The following is a 20,356-nucleotide window of genomic DNA, read 5'->3' as shown; positions in this document are numbered from 1 at the left end:
ATTTTACTATGAGTATCTCCTCTATAACCTTCATCATGTATCTCACTATGTATATATATACCCACTAAAACTCTCATTGTGTATTGGACTAACTAACTAACTAACTAACTAACTAACTAACTAACTAACTAACTAACTAAATCAATCAATCAAATGACCAAAGCAAATTGCTTCAAAGTGCTTAGCTAGTTTAGGGGTTCCTGTAGCCCAGAAACCTTGCTTTTGTATCCTCCCAGCGAGGCCTGCAGCATTTATTTTTTAAACCAGTTTGGGGTTTTTTGGAGCAATAATTTGAAAAGGGTGCCCAATGCAACCTTTGTAACTTTTGTAACCTTCGTGCCTACCGTCCCTGTCCCAATGTCTTTTTCTCTTTCCTATCTCTACTTTATTCTTATAGTATGTTAAACATACTACAATACTATATTTGAATCACAAATAAATAAATGAAATAAATAAAATAAATAACTTCCTAAAGAAGTGGGGGGGAAATGCCAAGTGGCGCGCGGTCCCGTCCTTCTTGAGGAAACTCACTGGGCACCACGGCAGCTCCAAAGAATGCAATTCGGTGCGCCTGGGGAACTAACTCGCCTGCCTGCCACGCCGCTGCTCCGGCGAGTCCAAGCCTCGACCGCCCCTTCATGGGGCTTTAAGAAGGCGGCTGAGCACTTGGAACTCCGCCCTCCCGAGTTCCCCGGGACGCCTCCCTCAGTTCCCATCCCAATTGGCCGGCCAGGATATGAATATGTATGTCCCTGACCTGTGTGAATGAGGCGCTGCGCCCTCCTTCGCCGCCTCACAGAGAGCTCTGAGGGAGCGCGCGGGACTTCGCTTGAGCCGCAACCGCTGGTCTCTCGGTCGCTCGCCGAGCGTGCCTGGGCGGCTGTGGGAGCCGGCGTGGGTCCTGTCGCCACAGAAGCCCGGGGAGAAGTCCTCGCTCCTCCGCTGCCAAACTCTTCCTCCCTCCTGCCAGGGCACGCTGCCCCGTCTCCACGTTCCCGCCCGCGACGCCTGCCGAAGAGATGCGGGGCCTGTCCGGATGGCTGGTGCTGCTGGTGCTGGGCAGCTGGTGCCGCCTGCGAGCGAAGGGCGCTGTGCCGCTGGCGGGCTTTTATCCCTTCGGGCCGGCGGAGGGGGACGCGGCCACCGCGCAGCAAGACGACGGCGGTTCGGGGCTCCTGCCCATCGCCGTCAAGTTCCCCTTCTTCGGTGCGACTCACACGGCGCTCTACGTGAGTAGTCGTCCCGTCGGGGCTAAGGGAAGTTGCCGCGCGGGGCTTCATGAGAAGCCGTCCTGTCCCAAAGGTGTCTTTTTGGGGTTTTTTCCCAGGAGGCAACTGGGCTTTCTAGGTTTTTGCCTTTGAAGACGTTTCGCTTCTTGTCCAAGAAGCTTCTTCAGCTCTTGCAAAAAAAGTCCAGCTGCCCCCTTGCAAAAGCACCTTTGGTGACCTGGGTGACTGAGAATCTCCATAGACGAGAAGCAATAGCCTTAGTGCAGAGTGCACCAGCGTGCCTTCCATCCCCTGTCCTAAAGTTTCTTTTTTAATGTTTTTTACTAGCACCATGTATGTGAATATTATTATATCTTTACATACCTCCAATATGTACTTGACGAAACAAACAAATAAATAGAGTAACAATGCATCGGCCCTAGCCCCCTTTCTAAAACATATTTTAATTCTGAATATTTGTTAACTGCCATGCTTGCCATTAGGAATTTTTTCCCCTCCGTGATGCGCCTGCCAATTAGGTTGTACTGCTATGTCAGATGCTTGCTTTTTTTGCTTCCTGCCCCAGGATGCTCTGTCTTCGAAGCAATGGGTGCCGATCCTAAGTGTCTTACCCAAGGACAATGGATCTTACCCTTCACTGCAAGTGTTTGAGACTCCTGTAGGGGTGAAACTCAGCAGGATCCATCAGGTTCTGGAGAAGAGGTGGTGGGAATTTTGAGTAGTTCCAGAGAACCTGCAAATACCACCTCTGGCTGGCCCCAGATTGAGGTGGGAATTTCAATATCCTTCCCCCAGCAATGGGGAGAGAATGGGGATTTTGCAGTATCCTTTCCCTGCCATGCCCACCAATCATGCCCACAGTACTGGTAGGGGGAAAATTGAATTTCACCCCTGGACCCCAGCCTTTGAACCACCTAACTCGTCTGAAAGGAAACTCGGAACTGAGTCAACTTCCTAAAGATTAGACCTGAAGGTGATAATAAAGCAGGGGTCCCCAAACTTTTTACACAGGGGGCCAGTTCACTGTCCCTCGGACTGTTGGAGGGCCGGACTATAAAAAAAACCTATGAACAGATTCCTGTGCACACTGCACATACCTTATTTCTTTCTTTCTCTCTCACTCACTCGCTTTCTCTCTCTCTCTCTCTTGCTTTCTCTCTCTCTCTCTTGCTTTCTTTCTGTCTCTTGCTCTCTCTGTCTCTTTCTCACTCTCTCTTGCTATCTCTCTTCCTCCCTCCCTTTCTCCCTCTCTTTCTCCCCATTCCTTCCCTCCCTTCCCTCCGTCCTTCCTTCCTCTCCACTTCTCTTTCCCTCGCTCTTTTTCCCTTCTCTTTCCCTTTTCTTTCTTTCTCTCCACTTCGCTCTCTCTCTTTTCCCTCTTTCACTGTGCCTCTTCTCTCCCCGTGGAGGACTCAGCCGACAAGCCTCCACCCTCCGACCCCGGACTCCCATTCAATCCCCATTCAGAAAACAGGAGCTAGCAACTCAAAGAGGAGGAGGCGGGTATGTGTGTGTATGTGTGTGTGTGTTGTGCCCAGCTCAGCTTTCGGCAAGCCTTACTTTACCTCGGGTGAGATGAGATTGCTTTTCCAGTGCGGCCTTGGAAAAGACCCGCGGGCCAGATAAATGGCCTCAGTGGGCCGCATGTGGCCCGCGGGCCGTAGTTTGGGGACCGCTGTAATAAAGTTTAAGTATCTTGTTTAAAACTTCTCCACAGTCCTCCTCCCCACAGTCCTCAAAGAGGATGCTAGAAAGACAGTGGGGTGTTATGAAAGATGACATAACAATCTTCTCTGAATTGCTGATTAATGATCATGGAAGATCTAGTATAACACATTAGAAAACAAAACAAGTTAGGAAAGCTGGTGAATTCACACAAAATCACTCATATTAACAGCCAGTGTTTTGATTAGGTGGTAGGTGGTAACGCACAGCTGAACTAGGTAGGTGGTAACGCACAGCTGGCTAGGTGGTAACGCACAGCTGAACTTGGATGATCTTAAAAAATTGAGTAGGGCCAAGTCTGTTAGAATTTGGACAAGAGACCATTAGGGGAATCTCAGGGCCGAAAGTTGAACTGGAAAAAGGCAAACCACTTCTGTAATGATACTAAGAAAATTACACAGATGTGTCCATGTGTCCAGTACTCAAGTTTGACAAGAGAGAGATTTTGCATTTGTTGGATGGTTAGGATAGAGAGATTGTTTCACTTGCTATGACTGTCACTTAATATGCCAACTTACATGCAAGATAAAGTCAACTGTTATAATACATTTTTCATAGTAAGAAAGTGAAAGAACTGATAGAATATATAAGAAACCAGTAAGAAAAGCCATCAATGGTTTGCAGGGAGAGATGAGACAAAAAGGAAATTCTGGCTTAAAGTCCCAATTTTTTTTTTTATTAATTTATTAATTAATTTATTTTTTATTTTTTATTTAGATTTGTATGCCGACCCTCTCCGCAGACTGAACAGTGCTAATCCTAGAGGGCAATAGGTTTTGTTTTAATGTAACTTATTTAAGTATTCCAGTTTGAAAAGATGTTCTTTGAATAATATCATTTTTGGTGTTCTAGATTTAAAAAAACACACGAAGGTGCTTTGCTCCTGATTGACCTCACTGCTCCAGATTTAGTTTGACTATTAAAACAACTTCCTGGAATCTGCTTTTTCCTTTACTCTTATGGATGTTTTCTAATCAAAAGAACAAAGGGTTAAAATGTATGAGTTGCAAATTTAAAAAAAGCTCTCTCAGTTATTTTGGAAAGCATCTGTAATCAGCTAAAATGTTATAGTTGGAGCTGGTAAGAGTTGTGCTCCAAAACATGTAGAGGACAACCAGCTTGGCCAAGATAAGACAAGATGATGCTATAAAATCACTAAGGAATTGTTTAGCTTTGTTTTTAAGAGAAAACCAAAAACAGTCAACATATTTGTCTTCTTGGCATCACACATACTGTATTTGTCATGTTGTAACAGCTTTTCAACTGTCCAGTAATTGTGGAAATTAAACTAGAATTCCTCCTCTACTCATACCCTCAAGCACATTCACAGAATAAATATACTGTACTTCTGAGTGCTTTGTAAATAATATGGTTAACAACTGGAGGTTGTGCAGTCAACAAAAATCAGTATTAATCATAGCTAACCAAATAGTTGGCATAGCTTGGTGTTTAGGTTGATTTTAATAAATTGGTGTCTTTCAAATGTATTGGAATCTTGCTGGTTGAAATTTGTAGCTCCTATCCAAATGGAAACTTATTGTATTTTAAACTTTGAGGTTATTAGGAATACAATGTGAATTAAGGAATCCTTCAAACTTATCTTGTTTTCCAAACCATTTAGCACTAATCATAATCAGTTGGAAAAGCTATGATAGTTTATGATCTAATCTAGCTTGCTGATAGCAGCAACAATACTATGGTTTGTATAGTGCTTTTAGATATTTAAAAAAATCACAAGCAGCCTAGAGGGTGATGTTCATAATTATAACACTTGGCCGTGCTTGAAGCCATACCCCCAAAAAGCAATTCGTAAGTCCAGGATTGAAATTGAATTTGATTCTACTCCTTTTAAATATAAATAAATTGTAACGCTAAATAACACCAATTTATAAGGCTTTGGTAAGGCCACATTTGGAATACTGCATTCAGTTTTGGTCGCCATAATGCAAAAAGGATATTGAGAATCTAGAAAAATTGCAGAGAAGAGCAACAAAGATGATTAGGGGACTGGATGCTAAAACATGTGAAGAACAGTTGCAGGAACTGGGCATGGTTAGTTTAATGAAAAGAAGGATCGGGGAGACACGATAGCAGTCTTACAGTATCTCAGGGGCTGCCACAAAGAAGGAGTCAACCTATTCTCCAAAGCACCTGAGAATAGAACAAGAAGCAATGGGTGGAAACTAAACAAGGAGAGAAGTAACTTAGAACTAAGGAGAAATTTCCTGACAGTCAGAACAGTTGATCAGTGGAACAGCTTGCCTCCAGAAGTTGTGAATGCCCCAACACTGGAAGTTTTTAAGCAGATGTTGGATAACCATCTGTCTGAATTAGTGTAGGGTTTCCTGCCTAAGCAGGGGGGTGGACTAGAAGACCTCCAAGGTCCCTTCCAACTCTGTTGTTGTTGTTGTTTTAGTTGTTGTTGTTGTTATTATTATTATTATTATTATTATTATTATTATTATTATTATTATAACAGTAGAATTGTTTTTCAGTTAGAAAAATAATTTTTAATAATTTTTGCCTTTTTTAAAAAAAGTAAGCATTTTAATGTGCCTTTTGGGATCTGGAGGAGCTATTTTTAAGGCTGCATGTTATCTAGTGCACCATCTAATCAAAATAGCATACAGTGTGCCAATATTATTATTCCCATAATGCAGATTTGGAGCAATAAACTGGAGGAGAGGTGGAGGAAGTGTTTGGTAGATTATCAGTAAGATGAGACAGGGGACTCTTAACTTTTTATTTATCTCCTGTCATCTTTCTCTAGGAAAATAGGTATTCAGCTCTGGTGCTTTAGATACATGGATCTAAAGAAGTTCACAGAAAGAATGTTTTGTGATTCCGGTACAGTAGTCTCCTTTTCCCTTCATTATTCCTCACTTTACATTGTTGAAAGACAGACCACTTAATCAGAAGCTTTTTGATGTTTATGGAAGGGAAAGAACATGATTCTTCCATAAATATCCTTTAATGTAACTTATCCTAGCCTCAGTATCTTCAGCAGCCATTGTTTCTCAGGTTTTAAATTTAAACCGAAGGCCGGACTTGGGTTCTACAATCTCCCTGAAAATTCTTGAAGGATAGGGTATCCCCAACCCCGTTCCATAACAACTCCAGTCTGCAATGTTAGAAATGAATAGTGTTATCTGCCTGCTAAGATTCTTGCCTCTGCCCTCTATTTTTTGTTGTTCTGAAGTCACTTATATTATTCCAAAACCATCTGGATTTACTTGGGGACAGTCAAACAGTCTAATTTAATTTAAGGCATCAAAGCTGTAACAGGATGTTGAGAATCGGAGTGTCTTTGCTGTATTAGGCAATTACACTCTGCAGCCAAGGAGGCATAATGGCCTAAATATTTTGGGTTCAAGGAAAAGCACAGCATAGTCTTTCCAAATTCTTCTGCTACCCAGATTCATGGGCTGATGTAACTCGAGAGTCTGTAAATTTGGAGATGATTTGCACTCCAGTATGATACTTTAGGATTGTCACTTTCTCTGCTTTTCCTCATTGAAACTGATTCCAATAGGCATTATAACACTTCCTTTTTTAGGAACTTCTATTCTATTCTCTTTTAGCTCCTTTTCCCACTAACTTCCTCTGCCATGGAATGCTACTTATCACTGCTCTGGGAATATTAGAATTTAGTTCCTTGAAGTTTAAGATGTTTTCTACTGAACTTAATATTCTTCAATTTTAAGAACTCTGCATTGCATGATCACCAACGTGCCTCCTATTTTCACCTCCTAAAGGATAGTTAATCTTATTGTCTTCCTCCATTGTCTCACTGTTTTCTTTTACCTGCCCATGATAGCAAATAGAAAATTCCTTTGTGGTGCTGATCAAGCAAAACCTCTGAAAAGTGTTCGGAAACTTCAGATCGTGCAGAATGCAGCTGCGAGAGCAATCATGGGCTTTCCCAAATATGCCCATGTTACACCAACACTCCGCAGTCTGCATTGGTTGCCGATCAGTTTCCGGTCACAATTCAAAGTGTTGGTTATGACCTATAAAGCCCTTCATGGCACCGGACCAGATTATCTCAGGGACCGCCTTCTGCTGTACGAATCCCAGCGACCAGTTAGGTCCCACAGAGTGGGTCTTCTCCGGGTCCCGTCAACTAAATAATGCCACTTGGCAGCACCCAGGGGAAGATCCTTCTCTGTGGCAGCCCCGGCCCTCTGGAACCAACTCCCCCCAGAGATTAGAATTGCCCCCACCCTCCTTGCCTTTCATAAGCTACTTAAAACCCACCTCTGCTGCCAGGCATGGAGCAATTGAGATACTCTTTCCCCCTAGGCCTTTACAATTTTATGCATGGTATGTCTGTATGTATGTTTGGTTTTTATATTAATGGGTTTTTAATCATTTTTAGTATTGGATTATTATTGTACACTGTCTTATTATTGCTGTTAGCCGCCCTGAGTCCCCGGAGAGGGGAGGCATACAAATAAAATAAATAAAATAAATAAATAAATAAGTCAGTCAGTCAGTCAGTCAGTCAGTCAGTCAATCAATCAATCTCAATTTCCTCTACAAAATAATGAATGTTAACATTACCCCTGCTAAATTTGTTACTTAGCAATATAGAAGTAGACTCAAAAGATGCCTTTTGCTTTGTCAGGAAATAGGTCAGTGACTCTCTGGATTCATTGTGATCAGTGGTGTGAGATTCAAATTTTTTTACTACCAGTTCTGTGGGTGTGGCTTGGGCGTGGCTGGTTGGGCGTGGCATGGGAAGATTACTGCAAATCCCGATTTTCTCCCTATCAGCTGGGACTCGGGAGGCAGATAATAGATGGGGGTAGTATTTGCTGGTTCTCCAAACTACTCAAAAGTTCCGCTACCAGTTCTTCAGAACTGGTCATAAGAATTTAAGAAGAGCCATGCCGAATCAGTCCAAAGCCCATCGAGTCCAGTATTCTGTGTCACACAGTGGCCCACCAATTGTCCATGGGGATCTTGAGCAGAAAGAGAAGGCAAGACCCTCCCTTTCCCTTGACCCCCAACAAGTGGTACTGAAGGGAATCCTGCCTGCCTCAACCAACATAGAGGCAGCACTTGGACATCCGTTTCAATAGCCACCTATATGCTTGGCATCCATGAATCTGTCTAATCCTGCCTTGAAGCTATCAAGGCTGACAGCTGTCACGACCTCTTCTGGAAGTGAATTCCATAAACCAACGACTGTTGAATCCCTCCTCTGATTTTGACTCATTAAATTTGTCAGTCTGCCCACAGATATTACTTTTGTCTTGCTTTTGTGATACATACCATAATCGTATATGACAAGCAAACAGACTTCTTGTGTATGCATACCCTAGGCAGTATTCCAAGTAGTTTCCCCTATCAGGGTACATGAAATTAGTGTGCATTTGAAAGTCCACAAAAAACATATCATTCTGCAACATAGAGGTGATAAGTATATTCAAAATATATTTTTCCAATGCTGTAATAGGAATTGTAGCATCATAAAATGCACCTAAATATAATAGTTTAGCTATACTTAGACTCTTGAGGATTATCAGCTTGTTGACATTTTCTTTAGAAATATGTTTGTTTATAGGAATCATTTTTGAAGAAATTCCTTCTTGAAAGATGAGTTCAGCTGAAAACTTTCTCAGTTGACCCTTCTCTTATGTTCATTAAAACATGACAACACATTGAATATTTGTGTTAATGCGGTTCGTTCAGAAGTAGATTATACTCATATAATCCAAATGTTTGGCCTTATGCTAAATCTTTGAAAATAAACATGAGACTATGAATAAATAAAGGCACTTCTAGTCCTCGGCCCATTAAAAGATGAGGTGAGTAACAGTGAAATACTGACATACACTGACAGGTGACTATTAGTTAAGTCAGCAAGAAAGATATAGGAGTGATAGAATATTTTCATCACTATTTTTCATTCTATAATGAGAGAGAGGATGCAATTTCCTATGAGCGATGCTATTTTGCCTAATCCATTTTGTTTCCCAGCTTCTCTTATTCCTGTTGTGATGCATTTGGGGGTAGCATTTGCAAGGAGATACACGGAAATAAACCAGCACAGAAAGGGTATTATTATTATTATTTATTAGATTTGCATGCTGCCCCTCTCCGTAGACTCGGGGCAGCTCATAACAGTGATAAAAACAATACATAATGATAAATCTAATAATTAAAATCTAAAATAGCAATAGTACATTTAAAAAAGTCTAAAAAGCAAGGAACCCCAATATATAAAACATACATAGAGTCATATCATGCACAAAAACTACATAGGCAGGGGGAGATGTCTCAGTTCCCCCACGCTTGACGACACAGGTGGGTTTTAAGGAGTTTAGGAAAGGCAAGGAGGGTGGGGGCAATTCTAATCTCTGGAGGGAGCTGATTCCAGAGGGTCGGAGCCGCCACAGAGAAGGCTCTTCCCCTGGGTCCCGCCAGATGACATTGTTTAGTCGACGGGACCCAGAGAAGACCAACTCTGTGGGACCTAACCGGCTGCTGGGATTCGTGCGGCAGAAGGCGGTCTCGCAGATACCCTAGTCCAGTGCCATGAAGGGCTTTATAGGTGATGACCAACACTTTGAATTGTGACCGGAAACTGATCGGCAACCAATGCAGACTGCGGAGTGTTGGAGTAACATGGGCATATTTAGGGAAGCCCATGATTGCTCTCGCAGCTGCATTCTGCATGATCTGAAGTTTCCGAACACTCTTCAAAGGTAGCCCCATGTAGAGTTATAGTAATTGAACCTCGAGGTGATGAGGGCATGAGTGACTGTGAGCAGTGACTCCCGGTCCAAATAGGGCCGCAACTGGTGCACCAGGCGCACCTGGGCAACCAGGTAACTATTTTGGATTCGTCAACATCAAATGGCTTGTCTTCTCTCCATTTTGCAAACAGTACCACAGCTTTATGTGTAACATTCCACCTCTATGTGGACATTCCCAAAGGTGATAGGGATCAGTGCGCTGAAGCTGCCAAAAAGGCCAATGCAGCCATAGGCTGCATCAACAGAGGATAGTATCAAAATCATACAATATGTTAATACTGTACTACTTTATACTGCACTGGTAAGACCGCACTTGGAATACTGCAGCCAGCTTTAGTTGCCATGATCATAAATATGTTGCAATTCTAGAAAAAGTGCAGAGAATTGCAGTAAAGATGACTAGGGGACTGGAAGCTAACCCATACGATGAATGGTTACAGGAACTGGAAGTCAACCTATTCTCCAAAGCATCTGAAAGCAAGACAAGAAGTAACAATGGGAGCTTAATAAAGAGATCCAACCTAGAACTAAGGAGGAATTTCCTGTCAATGAAAATGATTAATCAATGGAAGAACTTGTCTCCAAAGTTATGGGTGATCCAACACTGGAAGTTTTTAAATAGATTAGACAGCCATTTGTTGAGAATTGGGTAGGGTCTCCTGCTGGAACAGGGGTTGAACTAGAAGACATCCAACCAAGGTCCTGTCCAACTCTATTATTTATTTATTAGTTTGCTCCAGAAATAGTGATAATGCACTATATTTGCATTAAAAAAAACCCATAGAGTTGGATTGACCAAAAGCTTCTAAGAAGGAAGGAGAAGTCATAAATTATCCCTTCCCTTCTCAGCATTTTAAGTTTAGTTTAGTTTAGTTTATATAGATTTGTATGCCGCCCCTCTCCGAAGGCTCGGGGCGGCTAACAACAATGAAGAAAACAATGTAACATCTAATATTAAAAAGTAATCTAAAAAACCCCAATTTAAGAGACCAATCATACCAACAAGCATACCATGTATAAATTCTATAAGCCTAGGGGGAAGGGAGAAAAAAAATTCAATTCCCCCATGCCTGACGACAGAGGTGGGTTTTAAGGAGCTTGCGAAAGGCAAGGAGGGTGGGGGCAATTCTGATATCTGGGGGGGAGCTGGTTCCAGAGGGTCGGGGCCGCCACAGAGAAGGCTCTTCTCCTGGGTCCCGCCAAATGGTATAATTATTTGGTAGGATGAACAATACCCTGTTTCCCCCAAATAAGGCATCCCCTGATATAAGTCCAATTGCACTTTTGAGTATATGGCAATAAGACCAATGCTTATTTCAAGGTTCAAAAAAATATAAGATAGGGTCTTATTTTTGGGAAGAACAAGGTAGATAAGAGCATTTGATTTTTAAATACTTCCCTACATTGAAAACTCAGATCCACTTGGTCAACTCCCTGTTTCATGGTTTAAAATATGGCAGATCATTCAGATCATCATCTTCTATTTACATAATCTGAAACGGAGCTACCTTTTATAATCCGTTTTCTATTAAATTATTATTATTCCTACATTATTATTTCCAAAATTCAGAGATGAGTGAACAACTTTTAGGTCAGGGCTCCACCACCCCTGATCCATGGACCACCACCAGTCCATTGCATCAGTGGTGGCTTCCACTTAACTTTGTGTGTGAATACACACTTGCTTGTTTTGCACATGTGCAATGCTTCTGCGCATGCACAGAGAGTTTTTATGACTTCTGGGCAGGTGGATGGGGCCTCTTGGCACCACTTCTACCGGTTCACTGAACCAGTGCAAACCAGTAGCAGCCTACCACTGTATTGCATGCCAGAAACTAGGCTGTGTAAATAAATGAAGCCCGATCTGCGAAATGCAGGCTTTCTGCGTGTACAGGGGGTAAAAAACCTCAAATGGTGGTGTCCAGTCGGGAGGGGGTAGCCTCACACTGCCTTCACAACTGGCTCTCTGACGACCGACCAGCATAAGGGAAACTAGAGCATTTCATTCCTGCAATGGAATACACTTTGCTGTCTGACATTTGGCAGGCCTCTACCTCTCTTACCTTCCTCAAGATTTGAACTTGACTTCTCCCTAAGTGCTGGGATATTAGAAGTTTGATTTGGCGACACGTTCTTAGTGTTTTAATGTGTTTAGATTTATAGTCTTAATATGATGTTGTATGTTTTAATTTTCGATTGGTGGCTGCTCAGTCGCTTATGGGCGTGTATAGTATACTGTATAAATGTTTTAAATTAATGAAATAAATTAGTAAAGGGTTAGAGTACTTGGACCAAACCTTCCAAAATGCAATCTTTAGAATGTGGTCTAAATGCATCTGGATAACATCTGTAAAAAATGGAATCAGATGACATTATTTGTAATGTCTGCATTGAAATATGTATTTTTAACTTGTTGCAAGAAAACAAGAAGTCTTTAAAGTTGAAAATTCTGTCTATAGATACTGTAGAACATTGGCTAGTTAAGAAAGATTAACTTATTGGTTGAAAATAGCTTCTATCTATCTATCTATCTATCTATCTATCTATCTATCTATCTATCTAGAAATATAGAAGACTGACGGCAGAAAAAGACCTCATGATCCATCTAGTCTGCCCTTATACTATTTTGTGTATTTTATCTTAGGATGGATCTATGTTTATCCCAGGCATGTTTAAATTCAGTTACTGTGGATTTATCAACCACGTCTGCTGGAAGTTTGTTCCAAGGATCTACTACTCTTTCAGTGAAATTTCAGGTTTGGGGGGGTGCTAACGAGCCCCCCATGTCGGCGGCAACGTTTTAAAACACCCGCGCGCCTTCCCAACTGAGCCCTCAAGCCAAGCGCCAAAGGCGAACTTCTGCGCTTGGCTTGAGGGCTCAGTTGGGAAGGCGCGCGGGTGTTTTAAAACGTCGCCGCCGACATGGGGGGCTCGCTAGCACCCCCCCGAACCCCCAACCCGGGTTTGGGGGGGTGCTAGCAAGCCCCCCATGTCGGCGGCGACGTTTTAAAACACCCGCGCGCCTTCCCAACTGAGCCCTCAAGCCAAACGAACCCGGGTGGCCGGGCGAGCAGCGAGCGAACGGCGGGTGGCCGGGCGAAGGGCGGGCGAGCGACGAACGGCGGGCGAGCGGGTGTTGGGGAGGGCTTCTCGCTCTCCCGCCAGCAAGAGGGGGAGCGAACGGCGTGGGCAGGCTGCGGACAAGCCGTTCGCTCGGGCCGCTTCCCAGCTGAGTACTCAGCTGGGAAGCGGCCCGAGCGAACGGCGTGGGCGGGAGAAGGGCGCGCGTACCGTAGGCGCGCGGGCAGGCAGGCTGCGGACAAGCCGTTCGCTCGGGCCGCTTCCCAGCTGAGTACTCAGCTGGGAAGTGGCCTGAGCGAAGCGGCAGCAGCGAGGAGTTTGCATGGGCGGTGGGGAAACTCCTCGCTGATGCCCGCCAAGAGGGGGAAGACCTAGGGAAGCCGCCCAGCAGCTGATCTGCCCGGCGCCATCTACGCATGCGTGCCCATAGAAAAAAAAGGGCACGCATGCGCAGATGGTGTTCTGACTTCCGGGTTCAAAAATCGCAAATTAGCCTGTTCGCAATGGTCGGGGACGCAATAACCGGGGGATCACTGTATTCCAAATGTGATCTCACCAGCGCTCTATATAGCGGGATCACAATTTCCCTCTTCCTGCTTGTTATACCTCTAGCTATGCAGCCAAGTATTCTACTTGCTTTTCCTACCGCCCGACCACACTCTTCACCCATTTTGAGACTGTCAGAAATCACTACCCCTAAATCCTTCTCTTCTGAAGGTAGGTAGGTAGGTATCTACCTACCTACCTGCCTACCTACCTATCTATCTATCTATCTATTTTGACTTCTATGCTGCCCAATCCTGAAGGACTCAGGATGGCTTACAACAACATAAAAATAAAAATACAATAAAAAGAAATCAAAAATGCAGTCTAAAACTATAAAACCCTATTTTAAAACTGATAATTAAACTATCCAATCAGCATACTTGCATACCATTCATACAATTATGTGTGTATGTCAATCAGTAAACATCATGATGGATACTGATTGGGAGAAAAACAAAGGTAAAGTTGGGAAAGGTATGCAACTGATAAAAGACACAATAAACATCTCAACTCTGGAAAGGAGGGAGTATGAGAAAGAGACTCCAAACATTGGTATAAGGAGGGCAGAAGGAAATGGCTGTTACTGTATTACTGTATATAACCTACAACAGTAAAAATATGTAATGGCTCAGTAGCTTATTGATGTTGGAGATGGTTTCTTCTCCAGTGGTTCAAGCGCTTGCACTGTGTGTCGGATTGAACTCTTGTCATTCACTTCAGCTTCTGGCCACCTAAGAGTTTGAAAGTGAATAGATAAATAGGTACCACTTCAGTGGGGAGATGAGTTGGTGCTTCATGCAGGCAGTCAAATTCCTGTCCTCTGAACCTTTCTGGTTGAGGTGCCCATTTGGGAGGCAGTTCCACAGAGGGAGAGTACCTTGGATGATGCTTATCTTTTTTTCTGGTGCAAAGCCAGCTTGCCCTCTAGTGGCACACCATAGGAAGCACATGAGCATGTCCTACAACAGTGTTTTTCAACCAGCGTGCCGCGGCACGCTAGTGTGCCGTGAAACATAGTCTACTTCTCTTTATAGTCAGTGATTCAGTGATTTCGTTTAGTGATTTTCAACCTTTTTTGAGCCACGGCACATTTTTTACATTTACAAAATCCTGGGGCACACCACCAACCAAAATGACACAAAATGACACTCCATATTATAATTATAGTTAAACATTTACCTCCAGTCCTGACCAGGATTAGAAATCAGGACCATGGGGAGAAGTAGCAGCTTCAACTACTCGCCGCGGCCACACAATGACAAGTGCACGGCAGCCCGAGCGGGGACCTTCCTGGGTGTGGATGAGAGGCGGCCTGCTATTGGTTCATCACTAGTGGTTGGGATGAATCCTAGAAGGTGATTGGTCAGTGACCGTTCCCTGTGCCTCCACTCTTCCTGTCACTGATAGCTGGAGGGATTGTGAGGGGAATGTTTATGTTCAGATGGAGGTGCGGGCCATAGTTTGGAGACCCATGTTTAATTTCCCCACGGCACACCTGACCATGTCTCACGGCACACTGGTTGAAAAACATCGGTTTAGTTGAATGGCAGACAGAAGGTTGGGTTAATTTGACTGTCTTTTACATGATAAGAAAATGTCAAAAATATAATGATTTTACCAAAAAAAAAACCCAGATAGTAATAAAATACTGTGGATATCTCAGCTTTAGAATCTCTTTTTTTGGAGATCATAAGAAAAATATACCCATTCCATATTTTCCTCACAAAAGGGGGGTGGCCCCCCGTCCACTTCTGATTCATATAATAAGATAAAAATCTCAAATGTAAGGGCTATACTTGACCCAAAGAAATCCATTAAATTTCATGTTTAGATGTGCATATGACTGTTTTCCATCGTGTGTAATTCTTGAGAGGTTGAGAATCTGTTTTTGGTTACTCTACGTTGGCATAAATTAATTGCTCCTTCAATTAAGTAAATAAAATCCTTTCTTCACCAAAAACTAGCATTGTAGGGAATGGTTAAGCTAGAACTTTCCACTGCAGTGTGTAATTGTCTAATTTCTCTTCTTCCACTCTTCCTCCGGCTGGATTCCCATACTGTGCTAAGCTAAGGCTTTTTTAAAACCATGGATTGCTGAATTGACTAAGTTCTTACAATATACTTAGCCACATATACTGTTGGTGAATTGCAGCAGAGGCGGAGTAACGACACGGACACAAAGAGCTGGATTTAAAATGGGTCATTTTTATTAATTAAATTAGCATAATTTATTCAAATAAATTAGCATAAATTAACTATAACCCTAAACAAGGACCTGCAGGGTCAAACAATTACTTCCGGGGCAGAAAATGACGTCAGAAAAACTTCCGGGGCAACTTATGGGTGTAGCTCCATGCTGATCCAGGTGAAGGGCCACGCCCTCACCTGAATCTCTGCCATGCACCTGCATGTGGGAGGTCCCGCCGTCTAACCCCTACAAGGGGAAGGAAATGGGCGGGACCCAAAACAGGTTCCCCCCAATTGCTCAGGTCGTTAACACCATGAGCCTTTGGAGAGAACCTGTCAACCATCCCCAAAGATGCCCAACGGAGAACACGCAGTTGCTAAACACAACCCAGTTTTCCGCCCCTAACCTGCCTACCCAAATGACCAGAGGTAAGCCAATTAACCTAAACGGGGGGCAAAGCACCCCCTAACCGCATATCTGTCACCGCAGTGTGGAATAGGCAAAAAAACGGTCACAGGAAATACCGAGACCGCCAAAAATTCCTATTCGGCCCCCCTAAGGGCGACCCACAGTGGCACACTCAAAGATAGGGAGGGCGGGTGGGTGTTCGCTTCGTCGTCCAGGGCAAAAAGGAGGCCCTGAAGCCTGTCCAGCCCTTTTATAGGGCTGACAGGCTCTGCCCCCAGATGACGTCATCGGCAGGGCCGAAGCTTCCAGAAGCTGGCCGAGATCTCGCGAAATCTTGCGAGATCTCAGCCTTTTCCAAGATGGCTACGCCGAAGGGCCGTGTCTCCCTGGCCCTGCAGCAAATCCGGGCCGGGGAATGAAGCACCGGCCAGGCATTACATTGTGCAGTAGTCTACATTCATCCTTTTAATGTGGATCATTAAATGAAGAATGATTTTTAATTGTTGTAAAAATATATTTAACTGAAGTTTTATCTGAAGCTACGGTATTATTTTCAAACCAACATAACTTCTGAAATTTCTTTGTTCACAATATAGTATGGAAGTGTTTATGAGGAGATAGTTTGTACCTAACAGAAAGAAAGCAGTGCAAAAATGCAAGGACGCGTTTTTGAACAATCCAAAGTGACTACTTTGGGTTTCTTATTGCATAAAATTTTAATATTTTGATAGTTAAGTTATCCAGTTATTAATATTTAGACCAAAATTTTAGCAGCATGGAGAGTTACCATTTTATTTTATGATTTATGCTATGTGTTCACCACAGTTCCTGACATTTATATTCTGTTCAGAGCTTCATGGTGATTTTTCAGGTTTTTAAATATAAATTTAAATATAAATTGTTTTATTGTTTTTATATTGTTGTTTCTATTTTGCTGTCTGCTGGCCAGCAAAGGAGTTGGTGGTTTACAAGTCTAAATACATACATACATACATACATACATACATACATACATACATACATACATACATTTACCTGTCTGCAATCAACTAATGATGTACTGTACTGAAAAAAATAAATTTCTATGATACTTCTATGATCAGCATTTTATGCTTGTATCTTACTTTTCCATCCCTTTTTGTTGTTCTTTTTCTTGGTGTCTATGGGCAGGGATGTGATGGTTGGGGGGATTGTAGCTTCTGTGCCTGTCTGGAATCTGCATTTTTGCAGCCCTGATAATTGCTATATCTACTTTAACATCTTGTCTAGAGATCTCTGTTTGGGAGAAACACACAGCTGGAAGTAATTCAGCATTGTATACAAACCTGTGACAGGACAAGCTTCCAGTTGAGGGATGGCAGGGAAGGTACATCATCTGGTAGAAAACTCTGTACATCTATGGCGTACCAATCTATGTAACCTTGAATCTTTGCTATCCAACCATTCTTCCTCCTTCTCTTCATCTTAACTTCATCCTAATCCTAACCTTTGCTTGTGTATCTTTGATTTGTAGAACCTACCATTGGCCTCCAGTTGATTTTTTTAATAATTAAAATTATACACTTCTTTAAAAAAAATTGAACCTTTCATGATATCAAGAGAATACAGTAATACCTTGTCTTACGAACCTAATTGGTTCCCGGGGGAGGTTCGTAAGGCGAAAAGTTCATAAGACGAAACATTGTTTCCCATAGGAAACAATGTAAAATGAATTAATGCATGCAATGAAAAAAAAAACACAAAAAACCGCCGCCACCCGGCTGTCACCTTTTGAAACAGCCGGGCGCTTCTCAGCGTTCTCCCAATGCCGAACCCGGAAGTTCGGGTTTGGCGTTCAGGTTCAGGAGGATGCTGAGAACCCCCCCGGCTGTTTGAAAAGGTGACAGCCGGGCGGCGGGGCTTCTCGGTGGACACCCGAACCCGAACTTTTGCCAAACTTCCGGGTTCGGCGTTTGGGAGGCCACCAAGAAGTCCCACCACCCGGCTGTCATCTTTTGAAACAGCCGGGGGGCTTCTCAGTGGCCTCCCAAACGCTGAACCCAGAAGTTCGGGTTTGACGTTCGGGTTCAGGAGGACGCTGAGAAGGCCCCCGGCTGTTTCAAAAAGCGACAGCTGGGCGGCGGGGCTTCTCAGCGGCGGCGGGGGGTTCATAAGATGGAAAAAGTTTGTAAGAAGAGGCAAAAAAATTCCGAACCCCAGGTTCGTATCTCAGGTTGTTTGTATGGCGAGGGGTTCATATCATGAGGTACCACTGTATATAATTTTTGAAAGATCTCAAGGAAGATTGCCAAAATCTTGAGGAAATATTATGGCTGTTGTAAAAGCATTTTTATATGATTCCTTCACCACAGTTCAACATCAGTACCCTTACATTCCCAAACCATGCATTGAGTTCGATTGGAATAATGAAAATTTGGTCTTCATTTCTAGGTATCTGATCTACTGTCAGAACTTGACTAAGTGCCCCATTGTAAATTCAAACTGCCAGTGAAGATGTAGAGTGGTGCTTTCTCTTTCCCAGCATAGCCTCTTGGGTCCACATTCCCTTCTTTATTATGAATGTATATGCAAATGCCAATCAGTTTGAAACCTTGGGCTCAAAATATTCAGAGTGTAAATTTATGAAAGCTGGTTTGGTGTAGTGATTCAAGCCCAAGACTAGAAACCAAGAGAAGGTGAGATCTAGTCCCACCTTAAGAAGAAAGCCAGCCGTGTGACCATTGGCCAGTCCCTTACTTTCAACCCTAGGAAGAAGACAATAGCAAACCACTTCTGAAATCATGCCATTTAGAGACTTATCCAATCAATCATCAGGAGACAAGAATTTCAATGGCATCCTCCCCATCCAATATATGTAAATGTATATGTATATGTTTATGTATATGTGGCTGTGGTTGTGGGTGCACGCGTGCGTGCATGCATGTGTGGGTGTATAATGTGATTCAGTGCTGTGTCCCAAGTTGTGTGGATTCTTCTGTATCAATATTTGCGACGAACGCTGGAGTAATCACACGGACCACTTTATTTATTAAATCAGGACCTGTAGAGATGAAATAAATGGGGCGGAAATCAAGTTCAACATACTTGGGCAACTGTGGTCTAAGCCCTCCGCTGAGCAAAGGAATCAGTCTTGCCTTTGACCTTGACCCTGGCCATAAACTTGGCCTTGCCCTTGACCTTCTTTGCTCTTAGCCATGCCCAAGGCATGAGGGAAGGCTCCATCCGGCATGTGGCCTGTAGGCTTGCATGGATGAGCCCCAATGGCACCCCCTCCTCCTTCACCCTGACCGGGTTGGCACTTGGGATTCCAGAGAGTAGCGGTCCTTTGTCTTCCAAAAAGTGCTCCAAAGGAGATCACGCAGTTGCTATTAGCTCCTTATTTCTGCCCCATACCACCAGAGCAAGGAGTCAAATCTCTATTTTGGCTCCCTACTCCCCCTAAACCTGCACCAGCTCATGAAGGCACCTTGCCCCACTTGAGGACAAGCCCAACTCCAATGTACTGAGCCCGTGGCATGCGTTTACCACGGCCTGCCATGCTGGGCCCAACTCCAATGTACTGAGCCTGTGGCCCGTTACCTGAGGCAAGTCACCTTCCCCTCCCCTCACCACGAAAGCCTGAAACTTCCCAGCACCCCCTTGCCAAAGAAGCAGCGCACACCCAGGGATAGCGGCAATCCCGGGCACTAGCCGCCCAAACCTTGAGCTTCTCTTGGTGATCGCAACAATTCCATGGGCCTGCTATGGACAACGTCCTTCTCCTTCGTTGATGAGGAAGAGGATCGGCTTCGGTGGCTCTTCTGCCACCATCAGGGATGCGCGATGTGCACATCCCTTGCTGCCTGGCTCATTGCGCTGCAATCGTGCCGACAAGCTGCATGGAAAAGAGGGCGGCAGGCGGCAAGCCTGCACTTATATATGGCTCACCGCCTCACTCTCGAAAAATGTCATGCCTTGTGCCCAGGGTGGGGCATGACAGGTGACCACGCCATGGCGTGGTCGCCCACGCAACTCCCTGTGGCACGGGTGATGGTCCGTGTTGCTTGTTGCCATCACAACCAGCGATCAGCCACAAGCGGCTGGTCTTCTATTTGTCACTGTATTTTTAAAATCCCATGCAGCCAAATCCTATTCTAATAGAGACCAATTGATTGACTAATTTGCTTACTAGCTAGATTTTCGCCCCCTAAAAATTCACTTCAATTGCTCAGGTGCATATATTTCTGCAGAGGTTACAGACTCTGTCCTCTCCACCCCTACCATTTTGTATCAAAATGCCATTGGTTCTCATTGTTGAGAACTCCTTATTTGGGATGGTCAAAAATGCCCCCCCTCCTCCAACCATTTCATCTTATGTCTTTTTTTTAACTAATCCTTCCTACTCTATTGTGTTCCTGATGCAGCTATTTGCAGCA

General features: G+C 43.7%; 1 protein-coding gene across 1 annotated transcript in view; it reads left to right on the top strand.

Moving 5' to 3' along the window:
* The first annotated feature begins 790 nt into the window (after positions 1-790).
* SNED1 (sushi, nidogen and EGF like domains 1) overlaps positions 791-20,356 on the top strand; it is a 106,619-nt gene continuing 87,053 nt past the window's right edge. Inside the window, exon 1 of the mRNA XM_070753233.1 lies at positions 791-1,229. Coding sequence (XP_070609334.1) covers positions 1,020-1,229 — 210 coding nt within the window. The 5' untranslated portion in view covers positions 791-1,019. The remainder of the gene's footprint in view (positions 1,230-20,356) is intronic.

The sequence above is a fragment of the Erythrolamprus reginae genome, chromosome 5 (assembly GCF_031021105.1).
Source record: "Erythrolamprus reginae isolate rEryReg1 chromosome 5, rEryReg1.hap1, whole genome shotgun sequence".
Taxonomy (NCBI): domain Eukaryota; kingdom Metazoa; phylum Chordata; class Lepidosauria; order Squamata; family Dipsadidae; genus Erythrolamprus; species Erythrolamprus reginae.
The sequence above is the reverse complement of the archived record's forward strand: the minus strand, read 5'-3'. Positions and strand labels throughout refer to the sequence as shown.